The sequence below is a fragment of the Bacillus rossius genome, chromosome 3 (assembly GCF_032445375.1).
Source record: "Bacillus rossius redtenbacheri isolate Brsri chromosome 3, Brsri_v3, whole genome shotgun sequence".
Classification (NCBI taxonomy): domain Eukaryota; kingdom Metazoa; phylum Arthropoda; class Insecta; order Phasmatodea; family Bacillidae; genus Bacillus; species Bacillus rossius.
This window is the reverse complement of record NC_086332.1, coordinates 24,127,999-24,153,227: the sequence shown is the minus strand read 5'-3', so window position 1 is coordinate 24,153,227 and position 25,229 is coordinate 24,127,999. Positions and strand designations below refer to the sequence as shown.

At 40.3% G+C, this 25,229-nt stretch overlaps 1 protein-coding gene across 3 annotated transcripts in view; it reads left to right on the top strand.

Moving 5' to 3' along the window:
• LOC134530369 (hexokinase type 2) overlaps positions 1-25,229 on the top strand; it is a 165,035-nt gene that overhangs the window by 75,600 nt on the left and 64,206 nt on the right. Inside the window, exon 1 of one of the 3 annotated variants that reach the window (XM_063365132.1) lies at positions 21,898-22,116. The exons of the other annotated variants lie outside the window; for them this stretch is intronic. Coding sequence (XP_063221202.1) covers positions 22,081-22,116 — 36 coding nt within the window. The 5' untranslated portion in view covers positions 21,898-22,080. Of the gene's footprint in view, positions 1-21,897; positions 22,117-25,229 lie in introns of those variants that run through there. 3 annotated transcript variants of the gene reach the window in all.

Below are 25,229 nucleotides of genomic sequence, written 5' to 3'. Positions count from 1 at the left end.
AAAAGGTATCGGTGTCTCTGATACATTATTTATCACGCCCGGTAATTCTCTACCTCTGTTACTCTCATGCCCGCCTGATACAGCCAGTATCAATCAGTTCAACATTCACTGCAGTTCGTCCTGGCCGTGTATTAATTACCACCATGTACATTGTTGCGGGCTGTCATGCTTTTTAGTTAGTAGTTTTTTTAGTGAAATAAGGAATGGATAAGTGCAGGAAAAAAACTTCATTTGTGTGGAATTTTTTTACGGAAAATAATGAGTTTGCTAATTGTAATTTGTGTAAACAAAAACTGAGTTATAAATCATCATCGACTAATCTGAAGAAACATTTGAAACGTAAACATTGATATAGTATGCTCACTAATGTACGTATCTGTTTTTTTTTTTTTTAATTTTTGATAAAATCGTAATCTTTTAATGTATGAAAACACTAGTTACTAATTGTTTTCGGAAAAAAAAGTCCATATGTTGATTACATCTGTTATTAGTGTCAACTGAGAATTTATTTGCATTTTCATAGCTGTTAGGTGCACAAATATCAATATTATATCTTGTATTAATGTACTTTTTAATATTAAAATTTCATTAGTTTTATTATTGAACGAGACTGTGCACGCACTGCGCACTGAGCGTATTTTGATGTGGGACAATAACCAAACGACTCGTAACAATTTCGCTTTGCGCCTCTCCTTTCTCCTTCAACGCCTTCCCCTGCGCTTCCTCCCCTACATTATTTCCCTTCTTTATTCCTTATTCGTCGTTCCTGCTCCCTCCCCTTTCACAAGCTCCGCCCAAGTGACCGTCATCTGCGATCGGGTTCTGCGCATATTGGCCGTGGTGTTGTTCCAGGCGATTTCTGAACTGATACTAAAGTACTTGATACTTTTCAAGTGTACTCGTTTGCCGTTCCTGATGCAGGCGCGTATCAGTGCCAAAGTATCAGGTTGATACTTTTCGACCCACCTCTAGGAGACCGCATCGACGACAGCACAGACGAACACAAGAGGTTCAAATGTTCCTTCCTACTACAATGTAAACCTCAATGGTGTATGTTCAAAATAATGTTTTAAAACAATCTGCTATCATCATGGTACATATATTTACACAATCTGTACAATGGTGCCGTTATTTACATTATTACATACATTTGTCAACTCTTCTAATCTTTAACGAAGTTTATTTCGTTTCATTGTTCGTACACATAGTTTGGAAATTTATATATATATTTTTTACTTGGCAAAACTATATTTTAAAGGGGAAAAAGTAAAAAAAAAAAAACCTTATATTTTAAATTTATTTATGAAATTTCATTGGTTAGTCGGTAATTAAATGATGTCTTCGCGAAGGTTATTGGTATGAGAAATTATGTTATGATGTCGCTTTGAAATTACACTTTCACTTTATTAACTATTTAAATTTCGGGAACAATTTTCATGTGATGGACGGATTTTGGTTACGTAGGACGATGAAGTCTGACAGGTCTAGCAGTAGCTTATGGGGATATAGTAGTGTGGGGTGCTATATGAACCTGTGTTTGTTTTTTTTTATAATGACACAATATTTAGCTGTCAAAGTCTTAAATTTCCCTGAAATACCTCAAAACGTATCTATCTTGAACACCGTGCTACAAAAAAAAAGTGTAATTGTACGGAAGGAAAGGGAATTCAAGCTTATAATTAGTGTCGCTTCGCATATAACATTACAAGTATGTACCTACATAGACTGCATAGCATATTGAACAACGAACGCCAAATATTCGTAGATGTTCCCGCTATCTCGTATTTATTTTTGATAAATTTATTTTTTGTAATTCCAACATAAGAGTTGGGTTTCATTTAATTAAGACATTAATTAAACAAGACTGTCCAAACAAAATGTATGTATCCGCACCGCCAATTAGATATTCTACTCAAACAGAATATTACAATTATTACACTTTGACAACGATAAATTTCCATACCTAGAGATTAAATTTTGACGAATCTAATCAGAAAGTTATCATCTACTATGTAACTTCCGGGAAATTTTTGGTAACTGAACAAGAGGATAATTGATGTATGTATATCTCGTAAAACCTTTTGGGGTATGGGGGGTATGCACATTTTTTCCTCCGGTTGTAACAAGTGTGTCTTGTGCATGGCCCCCACAAGGGTGGGGCTGGGTGGACCCCTGGGTCCAGGGCACGGGCCCAGTCCTGTTTATTCCTAAATGTTTAACTATTATAAATTTTTACATACTAAACTACAGCAAATTTTATTTTTCTGTAATTAATTTCATTTTTATCTCAGTGGGTGAAATAAATATACATACGTACTCATTGTGGTTATTTTAAAGTAAAATAATTTTATAAACAAAGCTTAGCTTGGACTTATAAAATAGTAACCATAATTATACCCTGTATTTTCAAGTTAAATAACATTCTAATAAGAGTGTAGATAAGAAATAACCATTCAATTATAATGTAGCGCGTAAATGTAAAATTGGGGTAGGGGGGGGATTGCCGTCTGATCCAAGGTCCAGGGCCCGTAATGGGTCGAATGTGGGGGCCACGATCTTGTGTCAAAGACGACCACGAATAAGGCATAATTAAGTGGTGTGTTTACCCACTGTCGATGCTGACGCGCACTGTGGGGCGCTGGTGGCCTCGTGGCAGTGCGGACGAGACCTGCGCGACCTGACCAGGGTGTCCACAACGAAAAAATATTTCGTACCAACTTAGGCGAGAAAAAAGTACTAGATTTGAAAAAAAAAAGTACTAAATTATAATTAGTTATGGTTTTTAACAATCTAGGAAGTTATTATGACATTGCAATGCTCGAACTTAAATATCACACCACACATACACATAAATTAATTCCATAGTTTTTAAAAATAATTACGCTTAATAATAAAACATATTGGAGTTACTGTAATATTATTATATTAAAGAGAAATGTACTAGATCTGTACTAGACCACTAAACAAGTTATAAAAGTACTAGATCTAGTACGAAAGTACCAACTGTGGACACCCTGGACCTGACAGATGGTGTGTGTGAGATAGAGAGAGAGAGAGAGCAAGCAGGGTGGAGAGGGGCGCCCTTATCTCGCGACCTGCCGACGACACGTCACGGACGAGCACTTTGAGCCCGCCTCACGTACTGCGAAGCCCGCGCTGTGTTGCGGGGGTCAGAACACCCCCCCCCCCCCACCACCGCACCGCCCCCACCACGGGCTATCTCTAAAGGTCATCCGAGGTCCGGCGGCGAACAGCTTCCGCCAACGACCATCAAGCAACAGTGGGTCTAATGGCGCGTAGAAACTAAGGAAAAGTTGAAGGTGTACCTGCATATATCTACGTCCATAAGCGTACGAAGTAGGTATTTAATTTGTTGATTGGGGTTGAGAAGGGGGGGAGGTAATATTTACCTCTGTTTGATTGCAAATTCTTTCCATTTGTTGTTGGGAACAATATATGTTCTAGAATTTGAGGGGTGGAGGATCATATCCCTGGCATTACCCGCACCCTCCCCCCGTCCCCCCCCCCCCGTCCCATCAACCCTATTATTTAAGAGGCTATTGTACAGGCAATATGTTTGGATACGTTTTACAGGCCATTCCTGCTTCATACATAGATTGGAATGCCAGTTCGAATCCTGAGAGAAACGTGACATGTAACTGTAAATATAATTGCCTTAGATCTTCACACGATTTAGTTCAATCTGATTTCTGAAGATATTCCAGAAGCGAGTTTATGTTGGTATTCGGTGATCCGCGGCAGAGAGAGAGAGAGAGAGAGAGAGAGAGAGAGACGCACAGCTCGTACAGTTTCTACTTATTCACACGACACATTTAGCTGTCATTCCACACCAAATACTACACTGAATAACATCGGTAAAGTTCCTTAGTTTTCCAAAAAAAAAAAAAAAAAATCTGGCTTAACCAACCAATCACCAGCATTGTTTTCAGAAATGGTGGAAAAATCTTCAGCTGCCGAACCAAGAAAAACGATGTGTAGTCGGAAAAAGCGCACTCGATCGTGGGCAGAACTGGCCAGTAACTTCAACACAGTACTTCAATACGGTCGCTGATCGAACGCCCCCGGGGGAGGGGAAGGAACCGACCCACAGATCGTTCCACAGCCAACAGACTCAGTGCACGCTGCCCGAGGAGCTCCGCACTGCGGGTCAAAAGTGTGCGGCCACAGGAGGTCGACAAAGGCAAATCTAAGAGGACGCAGTCGTTAAAGGTGCCTCGAAGAGCGAGCGGGGCAGGCGGGCGCGGCGTTCAACACGCCGCGGCTGTACTGGCGCCTGCGCGCGCCCGCAGTGCGACAGTCGCGAGTTCTCTCAGGGGCTCCAAGCCGGTAGTGCAAGGCGAGACAGGAACATCTGGGGTCACCGGTGTGCGAACCCTCGACTCTGGCATTGACCGCAACAAGTGCAGGGGGAGGCGGGACGGTGGTGCCTACTCTAACCTCTCGTATCGGGAAACCCGGCCGCGAGTCTGTGCGCTACAGCGGCGAGCCAGAGCACTGGCTGTGCTACCACATGGCCGGCGGTCTCCTGGAGCGTGCGAGGGACTCGAGTGGCGGCCTGTCGCGGGGAGAGCTCCCAGGGGTCGTATTGGGCGGGGCTGTCGCCCTGTGCAGTGTGTCACTTCACTCATCTCCACAATAATTCACATCAGTAGCGGGAAGCATACCTGGAAGCAGGGGCTGGGCCTTTCACTCCCGCGCGCCGAAACCGATCATCAACATCATCATCACATTCTGAGAGCCCAGAAATGAAAGACTCAAAAGTAAAAGAAAAAGAAAAAAGAAAAGAGGAAGGAAGGGAGAGAGAGGGGGAAAAAGAGGGGAAAAAAAATCTAAAATGACAAAACTACACAATCTTTCAACGCTGGCACACATACACGCTCTCTGCATATCCAGGCTGTTAACTCTGGCAACTAGAGCACCGGGCAGGCAGTATGACTGAAACTGCTCACATTGGGACTCGAACCCGTTTTTTTTTTTTTTTTTTTTCCCTCTCTCCCCACTTTCTTATCCACAAATAGCCCTCAGCAGGGGGTAGGTTTTTAAAGCCCCGACCGCCCCCACCAAAGGATACAAGTTAAACAACACTATAGAAGTAACTCAGCATCATATTTTCACAGACATCCACACATAAACTCTATTTTAAAACAAGAGGTAGTGGACGGCAATCCGCGGCCTGGAACTCTTCGCGGGCCCTTGGTTCGATGCTTTGTTCTGGCATACGGACCACGAGGCCCGCAACTGCTATGATGACAATACAGTTTGCGGCACACTGTGTCGCAGTGTTGTCTGATAAGCAAACAGTCTGAGCAGGATTCTCGTCTGACTTAGTTTGTCCACGGTGATCCACTCCAAAAAAAAAAGGACGTTGGTTTGATTCTTGCGTAACTCCGAGGTCAGTTTACTCCCAGCAGATTGTCGCCTGTCTCCGACTCTAACTTAGTGTCGTCGAGAAGCAAAAGATGAAAAAAAGTCATAATCCAATAAGACTACCAGCGATTGCAGTGCTACATACAATTGTCGGCGCTCCGAGGAGAAGTATTAGCTGTGTATCAGTAGAGATCGCAAACTGACCAAGTTTGTATCGTGTTCTGCAATAGAAAATCCCACGAAAGAGCGCACTTTTTCCGACAGAGAACTCTACTTATATAGCTATAGTTCGACAGCTGAATATTTTCCCACCATTTCTGAGAGCAATGCTGGAGAGTGGTCGGCTAGCCTAGTTGTTTGGAAAACCAAGGAACTTTACCGGTGTTACTCAGTGGAGTAATTAGTGTGGAATGACAGCTGAATGCCTCGCGGTAATTCGTGGAAACGGTGCGCGGTGCCCGTTGATCTCTCTCTGCCGCGGAGAGCGGATTGCCAGCAGGAAAACACTCGCTCCTGGGATAGCCTAAGACACCAGATGGAACTAAAATCGTGTCAAGATCCAAGGAAATTATATTCACAGTTCCCTGTCACGTTTCTCTCGCAATTCAAATAACCGGCACCAAAGACTTGCAGCTCCTCGCTTCAATCTCGCGCTCGTCAATGTTTGGCCACTTCCGGGTCTTTACAAGTTGACCTTGGCGGGAAAAATATTACCCTCCACATTCAGTGACGTCTTCTGTTCGCCTGGAGTCGAAGGCCCAAATACAAGAGAGGGAAAACCACAGTTTCCCTGCGAGGTAGGCAGTAGGCGACTTCTACGTGCATGGTGGATTGCCTACCCGGCGGCCACTAGGCGCGAGGAACGGAGTTGGTGGTTAACGAATCAAACGGTAAACTTATTTTGAATGATTTCATCAATGGGGAAGATTGATTTGAAACTTATTTCGCCGACAGTAAAATGGCAGTTCCCGAAACGTCGCAACTGTTGCGTCATTGAAAACCTGCTGTGTTCATCCGTGCTGTCGCCGTTGTGTTCTCCAGATGATATGTTAAGTTTCATCTTTGGGTTCGTCTGTAGAAATTATTTCAATCGGATTGCACCGAAAATTCACGAATAATAATTTATTCCCAATGCACCAGTTAACCTATTATTAGAAAGAAAAAACTTATGCTTATTTGGTCAAAATCTCCCCAGCGGCGCGTGGGGAACAGTTATCGGCTGATATCATACGTTGAACGTAAAGACGGCACAGAGAACTCCGTGGAAGGAGTCAGTAAGAACAATGTCACCGTCGAACACAGTGAACTGACAACGACGAGGCAGTTGCGGTGGCTTGTTTACTGTGTGTGTATTAATCTTTGTGTATCTGTTCTTCGGGTTTTCTCTGCGACATATACAGTTCAAACTATCACTGGCATATGTTCAAAATAATTCAAATATAAAACTGTCAATAAACACACTTTTAATGTGCTATCTTTCCCTTAACGAAGGCAAATCTTTATCATTAAACATTTAAAAAAAAAAAAAAAATAAGGTAAGAAGTAAATTTGTTCGAGTGTGCAATATTTTACGTGCAAAACATTTGAGGAGGTGGATTGTTTCACTGTAGTTTAATGCTACTTACTTGATGTTTATATTTGGTTAATAATACCCACTTTGTGACTGGCACTTCGATTATTCTTACTGGAGAGTCGTTCAGAGATTTTTAAAAATATTATAGCATTTTGTTTTATCGGTTTGTTTTTCAACCGAATGACCATAGTGACTTCACCATTTTTATCAAACACCCACTTCATAGAATACATGGAGTTGGGAATTGTCAGGAGACGGCATGCTGTGACGTAGTCGTCACTTATTTTTTATCTCTCCATCGCCACATCATCAAGCCGAAAACATTGCGGAAATGTTGCTTGACCACGTAGATGATCGTTAGTAAGTATAAATTAGAATATTCGTCGTTAAACACAGTCGCTTCCATAAAATACAGTCATTTAAAACTGTTTACACTACACTTCAGCCAATGTTTTGGGCGTCTAAAAAAAAAATTAACACTATCTGAAGAAAAAAATACGTGAGCGAATCGTTCAGTACTCGCTAGTGATGTGTAAACGTCTAACCTCGGTAACTAGCAAATTCAGGTGTTCTCGTGTTGCAAATACACTTATAATACGAAATTTAACACGAAATTTAACGCAGAATTCTTTAAAATTATGCCAAGCGCGGGATAAATATATGGAAAATCAGTGTTTGACAACATTTATGGACGCGAATCACACACAGTTTCCGCTAGAATCCGCTGCCGGAGCAGCTACGTCGACTGTAGAACTATTAGATTTGCACAGCGAAAATTTAAACGCTATAACGAAACGGCTCCGATAAAACCGAAAAAGCCTTGGAAAAAAAAAACTAAACCCCGGGTTTGGACCTGATTTTCGACAAGTAATTTTCTCAAAATACAGACAATATTTTGGTTACTGTTACAGTAACAGTAATATGTATGTCGTGTTTGGGACCACGGCGGAGCCGGATTGGCAATTTTTCACTATTCACAAAATTCACTAAACAGTTAAAGCTAAAAAGTTTCGCTTTGGTTTTGTGAACTTTGGTTCGCGCCTTCCACCTCAGATGGCAGCATCCCGGTTGTAAAATATTTCCGTTCCTCGCGACTTCCGTTACATTCACGAAATTACTCCGACCAAATGCCGTAAACCGAGAGCTGAGATGTTTTACGCATAAAAAAGAAGAAAACATTGGTTGTCTGTAAAGTCGGTTTACGGACGATAGTTTAACGTGACATCAGAACAAAACATTGATGAAATTATTGCATACTTTTAGGAATAAATTTGAATCTTTTTTATTGAATTATCACTATTTTGTATGGATACAAAGAAGGAGTGAAATGAAATCTACAATTTAATTGATATATTTACTTTTATTTGCACTCATTAATTCAAATATGTTTATTACTTTAACGAAGAGATTATTTTAACTATAACTTTTGTAAATGTTTGCTATTTAACTTCTTCCAATCTGTGTTATTCTGTTAAGGATAGGACGATGATAGGAAAAGTAGGAAACGAATGGGAGTGTTTCAAGCGTACAATGAGCGTAACGGGACAAAGCATAACGGGACAATGTGCGTAACGGGACACTTTTTCGTGCGTGCAGCCGGCGTTCATCGATTTATTAGACGTTGTCACGTCAAAAAAACGGCTTCTCCTGGTCACCATGCGATGTTGCAAACGAGGCCACCCACTGGAAGGAACTGTTGGAAGCGTGATGCGTGCAAGTAGTAGTGGTAGCAGGCGCGACGATGGATCCGTGTAGTGATGCGAGTCGACAGCGAGCTGACCCCCTGACCCGGTGTCGGAGGAGGCGGCGGCTGTTGGGGCGAGGGCCAGAGGGCGAGGGGGGGTCCTCGGGCCAACTGCCGTCCGAGGGTCAGGCCGCGGGTCGGCGGGACCATCTGGGAGACCTCCGCGAGAGATGGACCAGGCTGGCTCGCTGCGAACAAACTGCGAGATCACTTCACGGGGCAGTATCCTACATTTTATTCATAACCATTCCATGTTTTTTTTTTCCCACGTGATTTTTAATAAATTCACTACATAACCATATTTTATTGTCTGTAAAAGGCATTTCCATCTCTAAACAAGACGTTATTTAATGTTTTTTTTTTATTTTAAGAACTTAAAGGAAAATGATTGTCAGTTCTAGCAGGGACGTAGCAAGGACGTAACATGATTAAATTGACAATATAAAAAAAAATTACAGCAAAATAGCTAAGTACATATAAGGTTACAGAGAGATTATTTTTAAAGGATTTTTGTCATCCTTAGTTGAGTAAAATTACGTATTTCTTCGCCATTATGGCTCGAAACGCCTCGTAAACAAAAGCGGCAGGAATTTTATTCCCAAGTAGTCTACATTAAATGTCAGTTTAGACCGTGTAACTGTCAGTATGTCTCTCATACAAACTTGTCAGGCATGGTTCATGTATTTAATAACATATATTTATTTTTATGACTTCCTTAATGAAACAAGCAATTGACTTGAACAAAATGTTAAAAACAATAAAATAATAACCAAAATATAAAATGTTCAGTTTTCTTTTATGAAGCGAAATCATTTCTTATATTTTTATATGTGGACGTTGGAGTTATAAAATCTCTGAGATTTTAGTGTGACAGTCAAGTTTATTTTAACTGTCGTCAGATAGCAACTACTCGGCTGAACATCAAAAATCTTATTTTGTATACCATCAATGATTATAATAAATTTATATATTGTTACGAAAGCGGGCACAACATTATTAAATCGTAAAAATGTATTAATAGTACTTTTTGATAATGTTTGCAGATAATGTTTGCAGATAATGTTTGCAGATAATGTTTGCAAGTTCTTAAGATAGGCCTACTGTCTATTTATTATTACAGTGGCAATAAATCTGAAATAAAAAATTCAGTGCTAAATACCAATTAATATTTTACAGGACAAACTATTTGTAGCAGCGGTCACTATTAATAAAAAGTAATTACATTAAACAATGTGCTATGTTCAAGCAGAGACTATTTTTGACGTGATAACGTCTTATAAATCGATGAACGCCGGCTGCACGCACGAAAAAGCATGACTCATTGTCACGTTCCACCTGAGCCGAGCGTGCAAGAATCGGCCAACCACTGTGCGAGAAAATCTTCTATAATATCAAACAGGTTAGGCGGGCTTTTTAAAAGTAGCAATTTCAAAAATTTGATTTATTTGTCCAATTTCGTCATTTCAAATTAACAATTTATTGACATTGATTTGATTTCAGTTTATTTCTATAACTAATTGTTCGTGATTATATTTAAACAAATTATTTAAATTAAATTTGCAAAAACTGTGTATAAAATGCAATTTTTCATCAATGTTTTTTTATGACGTTATCACGTAAAATTATCGTCCGTAAACAGACTTTACAAACAAGCCCTTTTTAAAAAAAATATTAAATGATATAAAATAATTTTCTGTCAACGGTTGAAAACAAGATGGCATCTTCCAGCTACCACATCTTAGGAGTAAAATCGTATTATTATCAGACTATGCTCTTGCTGAAGTACAACAACAACAAAAAATGTATTTCCAAAATTCCCGTTACAAATTTACCTCTACAAAATTCAATTTTAAAAAATAGTCAATGCATCATAAAGTTGTGTCTAAAATGTTGTGTTCTACGACGTATATCTGGCAACAACGACAGCGCTAGTATCGGAAATGGTGCAGCGGAAAGAGAGGGTAAATGACCATTAAAATTCACGCTTTAGACTAAGGATGAGAGACGCTTCAGCTTATGACAGTCGTGTCTTGGACGAGCGAGATTCCGGCGGAAGACGATGAGGCGGCGGCCCCCCCTTCCCCCATGACCAGGGGGAAAGCAGGGACTGATCGGCGCGGGGGACCGCCACATTTAGACGTGACGTCAGCGGGAGTCAGGAGCGACCATCTCTCTCTCTCTCTCTCTCTCTCTCTCTCTCGTGATTCCCCGGCGGGCGACTGGCAGCTTCCTGTCGGTGGGTGACTCGAGATCAGGAGTGCTGCTCACGAGTAGTGATGGGCAGAACGGTTCTTTTGACCGAGTCGGTTCTTTTGGATCAGTTCCGTGATATGATTCGTTCAGAACGATTCGTTCATCTCGGTCAATTCGTTCTTTTCTGTGTATGGGATCTGGCTCTTTTATCAGGTGTCGTAACTCGTTCATCCTTTAGAGTATTATGTACGTGTTTTTGTATTTGAATTTGAACATTGCTTTCCGTAGCCAGTGAATCACAGTTGCGTATATGAAACAAGATTATTTATATTTTATTACTTTTTAAGTTACAAATATTAATATATGGGCTATTTACACTTTAGTGACAGTAAAGTGTTTACATGTAGACCAACACATTTACAGAAAAAAAGACAAAAATTTAATACTACTACTGCGATTCAGTATGAAGAGAAACAAATGAAGTACATTAATTAACCCAAAAATGGTAAGTGTGAACATTTGTAGTTACTTTCCCTGTTATTTTTAATTCATACAGGGTTGTTTTTTTTTTAGTTTTTTTTTTTTTTTCCTAATTTGTGTATGTGAATGTGAAAAAGTAATTTTAAACCACTACTTAACAGTTGACATTTTCAGGTATGGATACTTTTCATGTTACCCTATTTTATTTGATCAGTTATCGTTTGCTCATGTGAACATGCGCACGCTGTGATTACTAATTCTTCAGACTCCTGACGTCATGAATCATTTCACGAACGAATCAGACCGGGCGCGTGGCCGGTTCTCTCATCTCGTTCTCTCGTTCTCTCGTTCTCTCCGCGTTTTCGTTCTTCCGAATCTTTCAAGGTACCGGCTCTCAAAGAGCCGGATCTTTACATCGCGAACGAATCGCAAGATTTCGTTCTCTCAAAGATTCGTTCTTTTTGAACGAATCGTTCACGAACGACCCATCACTACTCACGAGTCCAGAGTGATATCCGCATGACTTCAGGTCCTGCGGCAGTGACAACGAAGGTCCAGCGAAGACGCAGGCCTGGCGATGGACGGAAGAGAACTCCCGGCACGACCCCCCCCCCCCCCCCTCCAATAAAAAAAAGACTTCAATTTCGTCCCCTCCAATAATATATTTAGTTTCGTGGTTATATTATTAATATGATTTCTGTGATATTACCCATATGTTGCGCAGGGTGCATTTAGTCCAATCGTGGTAATGTGAGCACTGTGTTTTTTACAAATTTGTTCTCTGAAAATATTTTTTTATAAAAAATAAAGTATATATTGCAACCAACTATAATAGGAAAGAAAAATTCCTAAAAACCACCTTTTTGCACCTTCAAACCACAAATTTTCCCGGGGGAGGACCCCCGGACCCCCCGGTTTTTTTTGTCAAGGGGATGGATATTCCTCAACAACTAAATCAATTGAAGCCCCCCACCCCCCCCCCCCCCCCCAAAAAAAAATATATATCCTTGCGACGCCCATGGTCAGCGGCACAGGGGCGCAGGTCTCGAGGAATCCCCGGCAGCGGCTCCAGGGTTCACCGATCATCGAACTCAACTGCAACAATCGCAGCGATGGCTGTGCTTAACTGCAAACGTAAACAAGCACCCATTAACAGCTGTGCAACCGACCGCCCGGAATTTTTTCAAAGTCTAGAAAAGGTTATTTTTTCTTTGCAATTAGTTTGTCGCATTCGCGACAACACGGATATTCCAAAATCTTGTCGCGTCGGCCATATTTGCCGCGTCTCTTCCGCAAACTTGTAGGTACCTCTTCTGATAAGCGTGGGATCAAGCGACGTCTATGGACAGGGTGCTTGTATGTTTTAGACTTAATTTTTTTTAACTTAATTTTCAATTGTGTTTACCTAGTTAAGAATAGAACAGAGAAGCATATGTATTCACAATTATGACTAGGTGACTTTAAATTTTGGAGCATAACAAATAACAGGGAAGGGCCTGGGGCTTATGCCCAAGCTCTGCAGGACAGGGCAGTCCCAGTCCTTTCATTGCCACAGCACCTGTATAGAAAAATGCTTGTCGTTAATTGTAAAAAGACGTTTATTATATTATGTAAACATAATTTATTTGGGTTTTAATAACGTTAAAATTCTTTTTTTTTTGTTTTGTTTTTTAAGATATAAATAAATTTGCAAAACCAGTGCCCAACCATTTTAACTTCCTTATTGGTTTGAAGAAGTTTATTTGGAGAGTTTACTTTAAACATTTGGCCAGGTTGCCTCCTCCAGTTATGACTAAAGGAAAACAAGTTTTGACTGTTTTGAGTAGCAGTATATACGTTTTCTTCATTAAAAGCAGTCGTGACTGTGAATTTTTTTTTACAGTCTGGGCACGAAGCTCGACCTATACCTGGCTGCTGTGTTTGCCAGTAATCGGAAGAATAGGTGGTATTTAATGCTTTTTTTTTTTTGTTGAGGGGAAAATAACAAAGTACGTGACCCGCCAAGCCAACATCCAGCTCCGCCCATTAGTCGCCATTACCGTGCTCTCGTGTGGCTTTGTTCGCGTGGACTGTACTTTCTACGACTTCTCCGACCCAAACAGCAACTTGGCGTTCTTCTTAGCAGAACTAGATCTCGGTTACTACAACCAAATTTTTCTGCCCGAATCCTGACCGAAGTTTTTTTTTTTTTTTTTTTTTTTTTCCAGCTGCTGGCCTGCATTCCACCCAGAACATTGATTGAAATGTAGCGTTTGCACTGTGGAAACTGTTTATAAGTGTTTTGTGTCGTCATCATTTGTGTTTTTTTTCCGTTCTCTTAGTACTTTTTTTTTTGTTTTTCTTTGTTTGTTGACCATATTCCTGTTACGGAATATTTTGTGGTGTTTATATCCTGTTGACAACAGCAATTTTTTGCTTAATTTGTGTATTATTGTCTTTTGGGTATTTTTATTTATTTATTTATTTTTATTTTTTAGTTTTTAGTTTTCTTCTACAGAAGAAGTGCTTAGCAATGGCGTATGTCCAAAAACTTACATCAAGTCATGTTTATAAAGTCTTTATTTTATAGCGGCGATGGTGCTTAACGATGGAAATTAAAATTTATGCACCTTGAAAACACGTATCATCTTTGGAACACCTACTTAGCCTGATCACTTCGATGCTTTACCTACTGCATGAATCTAAAGGATGAAAATTTACGAACCGCTTAACAATTATTAAATGTGTCTTATAACAATTTGTATACGGTAGCCATTACAATATCCTATACAAGTTTTGTTTTCTTGTTTATTTTTAACGTTTTTTTTATACCGATAAATGTTAAAACGTGTTTTCAAACATATGTTGGTACGCACGACTGATAAGTGTTGCAGAGACGCGCATTAGCTTCAATATTACGTCATGGAATCGTATGGTAACCTCATGAGACCCACAGAGCCACGTTACTGCAATATCATGTGCGACAACACAGGACGAAATAATAGAGTAAAACTATCCCCTCCACACCAACGATCTTACAGCAGCGCAGTGCGGGCTGGCGGCGAAGAGCCTCGGGGTGACGTAATACCCCAGACAGGTCGAGGCGGGGCCGGTATCGATCCCTCGACTGTTACTCTCGACCTTCCGGCGACCTCTGCGTCGCGCACAGCTGTCCGCAGCCCTTCTGATGACACGACACCCGCGTTTCTTGTGTACAGCTTGAAGTTCTATCATTGTCATTCGCTGCAGGATATCACTCGGGAATAACGTGCGCGTCCTTGGAGTTAGCAGGAAAAGGGGAGCGTTATAGTACTCTAATTTTTTATTAAAAAGTATAATTCAGTTGTTTTTTTTAGTGCTGCTCAAATTCTGTCCATGTGACTATACAAAGGGTGCGTAACCCGACAAGGTAATGAGCTTAGGGCCATGATAACCTTAAAAGATGGCCTAGCCCTATTCACTTTTGTAGATAACTCGTTTAGGGCACGCGTTTCTTTGATTTAATTTACTAAGTTCTAATTCTTAAAGCATACTTCAATTTATGTTTTAAATGTTAAGAACACATTTTATTTCATCAAATATAAATAGAATGTTACGTTAGTAAACATTTTGAATAAAACTCTTCTAAGTGTTTTCCTTTGTGGAAATTTTTGTTATGGCTCTGTACTGTGTGAAATGTTTTGAACTTTATAACTATAAAATTATGATAAAACCATATATTTGATATCGACTTTTAAATATGTCAGGAATGCGTTAAAACAGATTAAAAAAAATAATTTTGTGATTTAATTTGGAGGTATTCCACACATCCCCCATTCCTTCCCACAACAAATCTAAGCTTGGGACGCCATTGCCCTGACGTCAGTAAACTGTCAACTATTTTTCGTGTGAATTTTCATTCGATTATTCAACTGGGAGTCAAAAACACTAAAGACATGTAAGCGACGAGTTGTACCACTATGCAAAAACTTAATTCCAATACCGAGAAAACACTGATAGCATCGTATCCGAACTCTAAAACAAGGTCTTAAAAATAACACTAGACAAATACGTAAGAAGTTAACGCGACTATGCGAAGTCCAGAGACGCTGATATTCACGCGCATATATCAGTGTTTTCTGTGCAGCTGAATAAATATATTTTGTGATTAGTTCTGGTGACTCCTACATGCATGGCAAGATTACGTTTGCTCTTAGCTCGCTACTTATTTTAAATGAAAATACTCTTGGAATTTTTTTCTAAGTACGTATACCATATTATCTTTATATCGTTAATTAATTTTAAAACGTCCTAACTACCAGTGTTTTCAGTTAGAATTACAACAGAAACGCTATGTATAATTTTTATAATTCCCTTTAATGAATACAGATGTATTTATTTAATGGGTATTAATACTTAATGAGATTTTTAATACGTACACCACATGTACGTGTAAAAAGTTACCGTTTTCTTATCCCGTTTAAGATACGAAATCTGTGAAAACGGAAGTATACAATTTGCCACAATATGGCCCCATATATATATATATATATATATATATATAACCAAACCTTAAATAAAAAGGTTTCCAAATTTAGCCGCAACATAAACAATAATAAGATAAAAAACAGTTTATAGTCTAGTCAACGAATGCTCAAAACTAGATTGCAGACAGACTTCAGTGCGCACTTTTTTTAATTTTGGGCTGCATTTGGAGGTGTTTGAAGATAAATATGGCTGAAGTCCTGGGGTTTGTGGGAGGAGCTAACTTCAGGGCATAGCAAAATGTCTTTTTGTTTTGTTTATCAATTATTATATGTAGTTAATTGTTGTTCCTAGGGAAAATGTATTTGTATACGCAAAATCAAAACTGTCAAATTTTGACAGAAGAGTTCCTATACATTGTATTAATATCCCTAACCGTATTTTAGTTACAACCCGTTGAAAAAAGTGATTTTTTTCCAAAAAAAAAATATTAACACCGCAGATTTGGACATATAATGTATTTTACCTTATAACCAGTGAAACTAAAATCATAGCTGCTCAGAAAATAACTTATAGAGAATAAAACTCTTATATTAAACATTATGTAGTAAAAGGAAATTAGTAATTTACATAAAAAATATACATTAGAATAGCGAAACTTTTTTTTTGTTTTAGTTTTATCACTAGTCAACTTATCTTAGTGAACACTCAAAACAATATTTTCTTATTTTATGATTGCTCGGAGTGCGAAGAGAAATGTTTGCGCTTCTAACTTAACATGGCTGCTTTTTCAGACGTACGTTCTTTTACAGAAAAAGCATAGTTTTGGCATTCCCTGCCACCCATTAAATTTTCGTTCAGAAATACAATTATTGTAGTACCTACAATCTTCGGATATCGCTGTACATTACATTTCATTCACAATTACTTGCAGGTTTACGACCCTAAGAATGTTTACATATGCATAATAATTGAATCAGAGGCGGATTCAGAAGGGGTGAGGATGGCACAGTGGCATGTGATTTCCCTCCCCCCCCCCCCCCCCTTCTTTTCCCAGAAGGGCTGGAGATGCACAGGATGAAATGTCTTCTGAAGTAAATTGAGTTATTTTTAGTTTATACACTCTCAAATACGGATGTATAGTTATAAATAACGTAGTCTGGATCTAATATCTAGATATACAAATTACGCTCAATACCGGTAAATCACGGATGTTGTAAAGTTTTTTCGTGTCCTAATTTTTTTTTTTTAATTTTTAAAATAAATTGATAAAGCTGCAAATTGTATTCATTTGGCTTAAAAAAAAAACGTATTTACGTATTAGCATTAAAAGTTTTTTTCTGAAATAACATTACGGGTCCATCAGTTCCTAGACTCCATGCATTACCCCCCACCTCCTCCAGAGATCAATTTTGTGCCCGCCCTTGGCATAGAACAGCCGTGAAGCGCGCAAGAAGCTGGGAACGGCTTGGTCTGGGTGTTCATCTCCCGACACGCCTCAGCCTGGGACTTCGCCCCCCGGGGCCGAGCGTAAATCAGTCAAAAGATCAAAAACTACAAATCTTAAAAAAAAAAAAAAAATGTTTTACTGTCTCCCGGCAGAAATATTAGGTCCTTGAGATAAAAAGCAGAAATGGAACTTTCTCTTGAATATAAAAGCACCATTCTATCCACCACAGGATTCTTGCTGAAGTTAAGTTTGGGCAGATCTCAAGCGGGGAGCCTACATTTCTCAGGGATTAGAGCCTCAACCAAATAGTTCTGAAGTTCTTCAAAATTTGCCTATCGTCGCTCGTGGGAAAAAAAAAACCTTGTTGCGAGAGATTATATATTTATTTTAAGGTCGTATATTATTTTAAATAACGCTAACCTAATCTAAATAACTTTTCATTTTAGTTAGATAATCTAACCTAACCTTCGTAAACGTTTGAAAATTTTGAACTATTTGAACTCGTTTTACGAAGACACGGAAACAGAGACGGAACCTACGGAACAGAATGTTCTACAATAGCACGCAGACGGAGACGGACCCGTACGGATTGGCTCAGTAATGCTGAGTATTCCGTTGCTCCGAGCCTTCAATAGAGACAGCGTATTTCATTGCGGTGGTTCGTTCGTTTATGTTCTAAATAGGTAAGTTGTTTCAAGTACAAGAATATCTAGTGTTTATTACTTCGTGGTTTATTCTTATTATATATGTAAATTCTGCCTGTGCTAAGATCTCGAAGCATAACATAAAGGCCTATGTTTTAAAAATATATATATTTCGTTTCCTTGTTTGCCATTTGTTAAGATTCCGTGAGTTGTGGAAGCAGCGAATCGATGGTGTTATGTTTCGGGAGATCCCTTTCCGTTTGCGTGATCCGTTTCCGTTTCCTTGCCATTGTAGCACGGGCCTTATTTATTACAATGACCGAACCTAAATTTTTTACTTCGGTAAACTTCTGTTCGGGTCGTTGTTGTGGCTTTCACCCCCGTGAGCTGTAGGCAGTCCTTCAGCAGTACCGCCACGACACGGGAATCCTTCTTTTCACAGACGAGAGAGCCAAACGCCCGATCGTGCATCTTCGGTTTTTTTTTGTTCATTGTAAATAAATATGGCGGTGTTGATAAAAGGATACTAATGGTCAATTAGGTTAGGTTAGCTACATTATAAATACTTAAAACATTGTGGACGGTTGATTTGGTTAGGATAGCTACATAAAAGATACTGGGAAAAAAAAAAGCATGAACTTCGGGGAACTTCGGGTTTTGATTCTCTCGTCTGTGAAAAGAAGGCTTCCCCCACGACACAGACCTGAGATGTATTGTGGACGCCCCATTGTACACCCACGCGTGGCTGTGACCTTGGGTCGAGCGGCGGGCTGCGAACCCACAGAGCGATAAAGGCTGTAAAAGAGGCGCGGTATTCGCGTGCCGGGATTAGGTGGATTCCACGGCATTAACCACAATTATCTACACACGCTCTTGTTCGCGGCTGGCCTTATCGCACTTGACTTTTCATGGGGGCTGTGAATTATGACTCTCGCACACGCGCTTTTTTTTTATCAAAATTTATCTTAACAGTTTAAAGTTACAGAACGTTTCACAGGTGTAGGCTTATCATATTTATTCCCTTGTTCTTAAATTCACAAGAAGAGTGCCATAATTCAATTATAATTATTCTGTCAAGACTGGTCTACAAGCGGGAAATTCAATGAATCTAGTCATTATTAAGAAAGGAAATGCCTACAGACTGAGTGATTATGGGATCCATAGCCATTTTAATAAGGTCCTGATTTTATCAGAATTTTCAGAAGTAATAATAAACCATCCATTGCAGTATTTCCTTACTTCATTTCGTGGTAGATAACGGTTTCCGTGTCTGTAAGAAGTTAGTAAGAGCAGAGTATGTTAGTTGGCCATCGTCTCTTTATTCTGCTTACTTGGATTAAGTAATTATTAAATCCACAAAATATAAAAAAAAAAAATCAGTAGTTTCATTTGTTCTTGAGAAAATACAAAAAAAATGGGTTTATTATTTTTCTTAGTCGACGTCTGGAGAGACATGCTGACACATTAGAACAGTTCAATAATTAAGTCGAAGAAGATTCAATGTTGTGATCTGAGTGGTATTGAGCAATAGCGGAGTTTGGCCCAAGACCCTGCAATAACAATTTATTATCTGTTGCCCCGCCGAGCATGCAGTTGGAACGTTTCCGCTGACCAGCTGATCGCCATCAGGGGTCATACATCGCCGCCCCGCGTGGTAGGGACAGCCCGCGACCAGGGGCACCGCCGATGACAGCGGCGAGGTCAAGGGTGAGGGACCCGCTGACGCGCGCGCAGCTGCCGGAAGACGGTCTCTGCTGACCGACGAACCGTCGATAGTCCGGTACGAGTTTTGGTCAGCTGATGGAAGTTGGATCACTGGCTTTCCGGGTTTCCTGAGATGTGACGGACTTGAATAGGCACCTTTGCGGTACTCTTTAAGGACGGGGTTCTCCTCTGAGTTGACCACAGGTTAGCTGAATGGGTTAAGGAGGAGTGTGTGGCAATGATGCTGGGATGAGTTGCATCAGCCTCTCGTTGTAAATCCTCCCCAAACACCTTCCTAGTCGCGATGAAATAGCGTTCCCATTTCCCCATGGCAATTGGGAGGCCACGCAGAAAACCAGTTCTAGCGGTACAGTCCTACTTTGCAGATATAAAAAGTGTTTTAGAGACCACATTAATTGCATGGTGTGCTAACAACTGATTATCACTGTACCTGCGATGCACTATATCTGCACATATCCAACAAGTTCACTGTTCTCAGAGGTTCTTACTCAGCTTCGAACCAGAGTGCTGCCCTCCTCCTCCTGGCCTCGTAACAGGGTGCTGCCACTCTAAAAGCCTCGCACTAGGGCACTGCCCGTCTTCTAGCCTCACACCAGGCTGCTGCCCGCCTTCTTGCCTCACACCAGGTTGCTGCCCGCCTTCTTGCCTCACACCAGGTTGCTGCCCGCCTTCTTGCCTCACACCAGGTTGCTGCCCCTCTCCTAGCCTCGCAGCCTGGTGTGAGACTAGAAGACGGGCAGCGCCCTAGTGCGACCCCTAGTTCGCGTCAGCGCTCGTCAGCTTCATCGAAACGACAGCTGACGTCATTGCGGCCGCTGGCCGGGGAATGACGCGAATACTGGGACCCTCTGTCCTAAAGATGGCTGGAGGCGGACTGATAAACGTTTTCCTCGTGTCGTCAGTTGACCCCCCCCCCCCCCCCCTTCCCTTCTCTTGACTGTCTGGCTGGATGGGAGTTCCCCGTTGGGACAGTAGACTAACGCTCCCGACGGGAAAGCCCCGGCAGCGGCTTAGCCAAGAGTCTGGTTCGGGAGTTGTCCAACCGATGTGATACGTTACTAAGATCACGACTACAAAGATTTTACATAGTAGCGGCCAATATCGCTGCATTTTTAATATATGATAATTTACTCGAACGAGATTCCCGGCGAAAGAATAAATAAATAAAATGAAATTTTCCTGGTTCCTAAAAATAATATTTACAGTGTCTATTTTTACATTCAAAAATAAAACCTTTCAATACCTATTTCATTATGCCTTTAGGTGGAATAATTCTTTGAAACGGATACATTTTTTTGTCAGTTGTCAGTTTTTCAAAAAACTTCCTTATTTTTACCTCATTGGGCTGATTTTGCCCATCACTAAACTCAACCGAGATTTTCCATCACCATATTTATGTATTAGTTCGGAAGTCATTTGTGCAAAATTACAATAGTAAAAAGATAAAGAAGGTAGACATTTTCCAGAAATCAAACCATGATGACTGCTGCAATAATAGAAAGTCTTTCTTCGAAATCTACTTGACGTGGGGCGTTGAAGAAAATGTAGCATAGCTTCATTGCCATCCATCTACCTTCTCTCAAAACTCTTGAAGAGATTGCAGTTATTAAATTTTGACAACGGTTCATGGGCCAATTAATTAATATTCTGAATTTAAAAAAAAAATCATAAAGTATCCGTAGTTTTCGAGTTCCAGGATTTTTTTCAAAAGTTTTTATATCCCCACTTTGCTAAATTTTATTATATACTGTGGTTAAATTTTTTGCTGCGCAATCATAAATAACCTTACTATTGATATCAATTCAAAATAAAATCAAACGTGAGATGCTTTCGGGGGGAAATCTCTCTGCGCGACTAATGCGGGAACAGTTTTTAATTAGGATATTTGGACTATTACAGCTTGAAAAATTAATTTTCTAACTTAATAAGTAATTTGTTTAATTTAGCTATCTTTTCAAAAACTTTCTAATTTAGTAAACTACTATTTTTACAGTATGAATAGTGAATTATACCCGTTTAAAACTTTTTGTCGCATAAGTCTTCAAAATATTTTTTTCCCTGCATGTTTGATTTTATTTTGAACTATTATCAAAAGCGAGGTTATTTATGATTGCGCAGCAAAAACATTTAGTCACAGTAGGTATACCTAATAATTTGGCGCGGGGTGGGGATTTAAAAAAGTTGAAAAAAAAATGTCAATAACTCTAAAACTACCTACTTACACTTTTTGAATTCTGGTTGTTTCGATTCAGAACCGTCCACCTGTTCTCAGCTTGACGCTGGGTATAGTGTATAGTAGTTACTGCACACCTTGAGTTGACTTCGGAGAAGTCGCCTTTCGTCGCTCGCGTCGGCGGCGGAGGGGAAGTGAGAGACACGATAAGGAAACGAATGACTTCCAAGTGCATCAACAACTCGTGTCAGTGCGGTTAACGGCAGCATGGAGACAGCGCGGAACCACCTGTTCGTTTCAAAGGTAAGTCCTAACATTCGGTGCCAGGAGCGGTACTCAACGGCAAAACAAAATTATCTCCCAGGAAACAAAACAAAAAAACCCGTAATACTAACAAAATATAAATCATTTCAGGCCGTGCCTGACCTTTGAAGTTGGTTTAACTTAAAATAAAAAATGTTACATGTTATTAGTGTTACTGTGAGGCGATTACCACCGCCTCTAGACTTAGCTTAATTTTGAGGGTTTCCACCCAGCTACGAGTTCTGATAATTTTGGTAATTTTAATGAACCTGTAAAATACCGTTTAACCTTAGCCTTAAATGCTATCACGTATATTTTGAAAGCCCCCGGTGCCACAATGGCTTAATTTAACGTCTGATATGTCAGGAATGCGTTTAAATAGGCTATTATTCGTTAGGATGTCTAACTCTTCACATTATGGGAGCTAATCCGTACCACCAAGACCCTCCAGTACCCCCCCCCCTCCTCCTTTTCACCTCTTTCCTCCATCCTTGCGGTTACTGAAAAAAAAAAAATTTCTAAGCTGCGTTCGTTAGTGTTCGGTGGTGGTGAAACTACCACTTATGGATGTATGTCCCGTTCCAAGTCATTATTTTATTTTTTACATTTAACATGGTTAAACTGATAAATTTTATTTTATTTATCATTTATAAATCTTAAAAATTCTGATTTTAAAAGGCCAGGCAAAATTAATTATTTTTCTGAAATAAATTAAACCATTTTACATAGCAGCCAGTAAAATTTAATTCAAACCTAAAAAAGTTCAAATTATATATTTCATTTCATTCTCCTTATCTATACTGTAAAAAAAAAACGTTAAAAATGCAACTTTGCCAGATAATTATGCAAAAATTATGATATATATATATATTTTCATTTCGTGGAAGTTCAGCTACTCAGAAAAAAAGGGGCGACTGAAATGCTGCCCCTTGGAAGGGCAGCCCTTCAGAATTTTTCTGGCAATGGTTTGTTTGTACAACGACTGGTAGGGCAGCCAATCCAATTTCTGAAAACATGTTTCTTTAAGTGTTTAAATAATCCTGAAAACTTGCCCCTTGGAAGGGCAGCCCGTCAGGATTTTTCTGACAGTAGTGTTTTTGAAAGGTTGTCTGAATTGTTGCCCCTTGGATGGGCAGCCCTTCAGGATTTTTCTGACAGTGGTTAGTTTGTAAAGTGACCTAACCTAACCTAACCTAACCTAACCTAACCTAACCTAACCTAACCTAACCTAACCTAAACTAAACTAAACTAAACTAACCACGTTTCCTTTTGTTTTTGTGAACTTCGCTTCGCGCCATCCGCCACAGATGGCAGCACCGCGGTTTCACATTTCTGTTTCATGGGAACCAAATGCCGTATACCGAGAGCTAAGGTGTTTCACACCAAAACAACGTCGTGGCCTTCTGTGCACATACAGTTCGTTTCTTCAAACATTTTCGAAAACACTTCACTTCAAACATGGAAGGTGGGGCACGCAAGCCGAAACGCAAGTATTTGAAAGTTGGCCGATGCTGGCGCTGCGTTTTGGTGTGTTGCGTAGTTTATAAGCGTGTATTTTAAAACTTCGTTAATGAACTTGTTGCGTAGTTTACACGCCCAGCCTGGTGGTTCTATTTGCGGCGCCGCGCCCCTTTGCGATATCGTCGGTCGCGGATCGAGGTCACTGCTTAAAGGTGCCCCTCTACGTGCCTGCGATTACAAGGTAGCCCGTCACGCAATGGCTGTGCAGTCTGCCCTGACGAAAGCGGTTCTGGATTTTAAATAATTTCAGTATAAGAAAACGAAGCGGATTCATGTCAAGTGTTACGAAGAGAAAAAAAAAAACAACATAATTTTAATGAAAGTAATGTTTCCCTACAAATTTCGGAATAAATTCTAATCCTTTTCTGTTACTTTAGTTTTAGTTTGCATTTCATTAAAAAAAAAAAAAAACAACGTTAAGAGGTTATAAAATACCAGTACCTCATGCGTGTTTAATGTGAATAGCTTACGTACATTATCTATACTGTTACATCCTATTGTGGGGAGACCTGGGTTTGTAGGGGATAGCCCAATTAAGTTTTATTACAGTTATATTAATTACTAATATTTACATTAGATACTAATAAACAATTGTACTTAATAATGTCTGATCACCAATCACTCGCACTTAAAAAAATGTTTATTCTCAAGTAACTCAATGTCTTGTCAAGTTCCACAGTTCACACTCCTTACTGGAGCTAGGCTCAGCAGTCCTTCGCCCCCTTACCCCGCGACTTTCCTCACATACATACAGCCTCGTGCCACTCAGTCGCACTCACGTTCCCGTCACTCCGCGTTAAGCCACTCCGGGGGGGGGGGGGGGGGGTTGTCTGTCACCCTCTTCGCCGATGTCGCACTTCCTTCGCTCGCCGAACTCTCGGAACTCTCGGAACTCTCGGAACTCTCGGAACTCCGGAACTGTCACGGGACTCGCTCGCAACTCGCTCGGAACTCCCGCGAAGGCCAGCGTAGCTCTTTTATACTAGTGGGTCTTGTTTCCAGAACCGACCTGAACCTGCACCACACACTTAACTAAAACTCGGGCATCGACATGACAAAAAAATTTTCAATACATCATCATTTTTATCGTTTAACACTGCCTAATGGTTAATTATATTGAATTTTTTTCTCATACAGCTAAATTTATTAGACATTTACAACAAGCACTACATTGTATATTGTAGGTGTATACTTGTATGCGTGTGTGTGTATTTGTAGGCGTGAACAAAAGCATTCACAGAATTTCCTTTTCTTTTGGGGGGGGGGGGGGAGGAGGGGGGGATAGAACCACTTGACCCACTGTTTGCTTTCAAATTCGTTCCTTTCTGTTGGTGGGAATGAACATTTGTTATGGATTTTAAGGGTAAGGAGGACAGGGGCATACCCCCCACTCCCCGTGTTTACGTCTCCAGGTGTGAATGCATGTTAGAGAATGGCGACGTGTGACTACAGTGTTTCATTCTCGACACACGCCCACAAAGCAAGGAAGATACGCACGCCTGCTTGTCTCGCCGCCTGCCGGGCTGAGCAGGGGAGGGTGTGGTACAGGCGGCGGCTTGTTCTGGGAGAGGTGGAGAGGGGGTGCGGTGGAG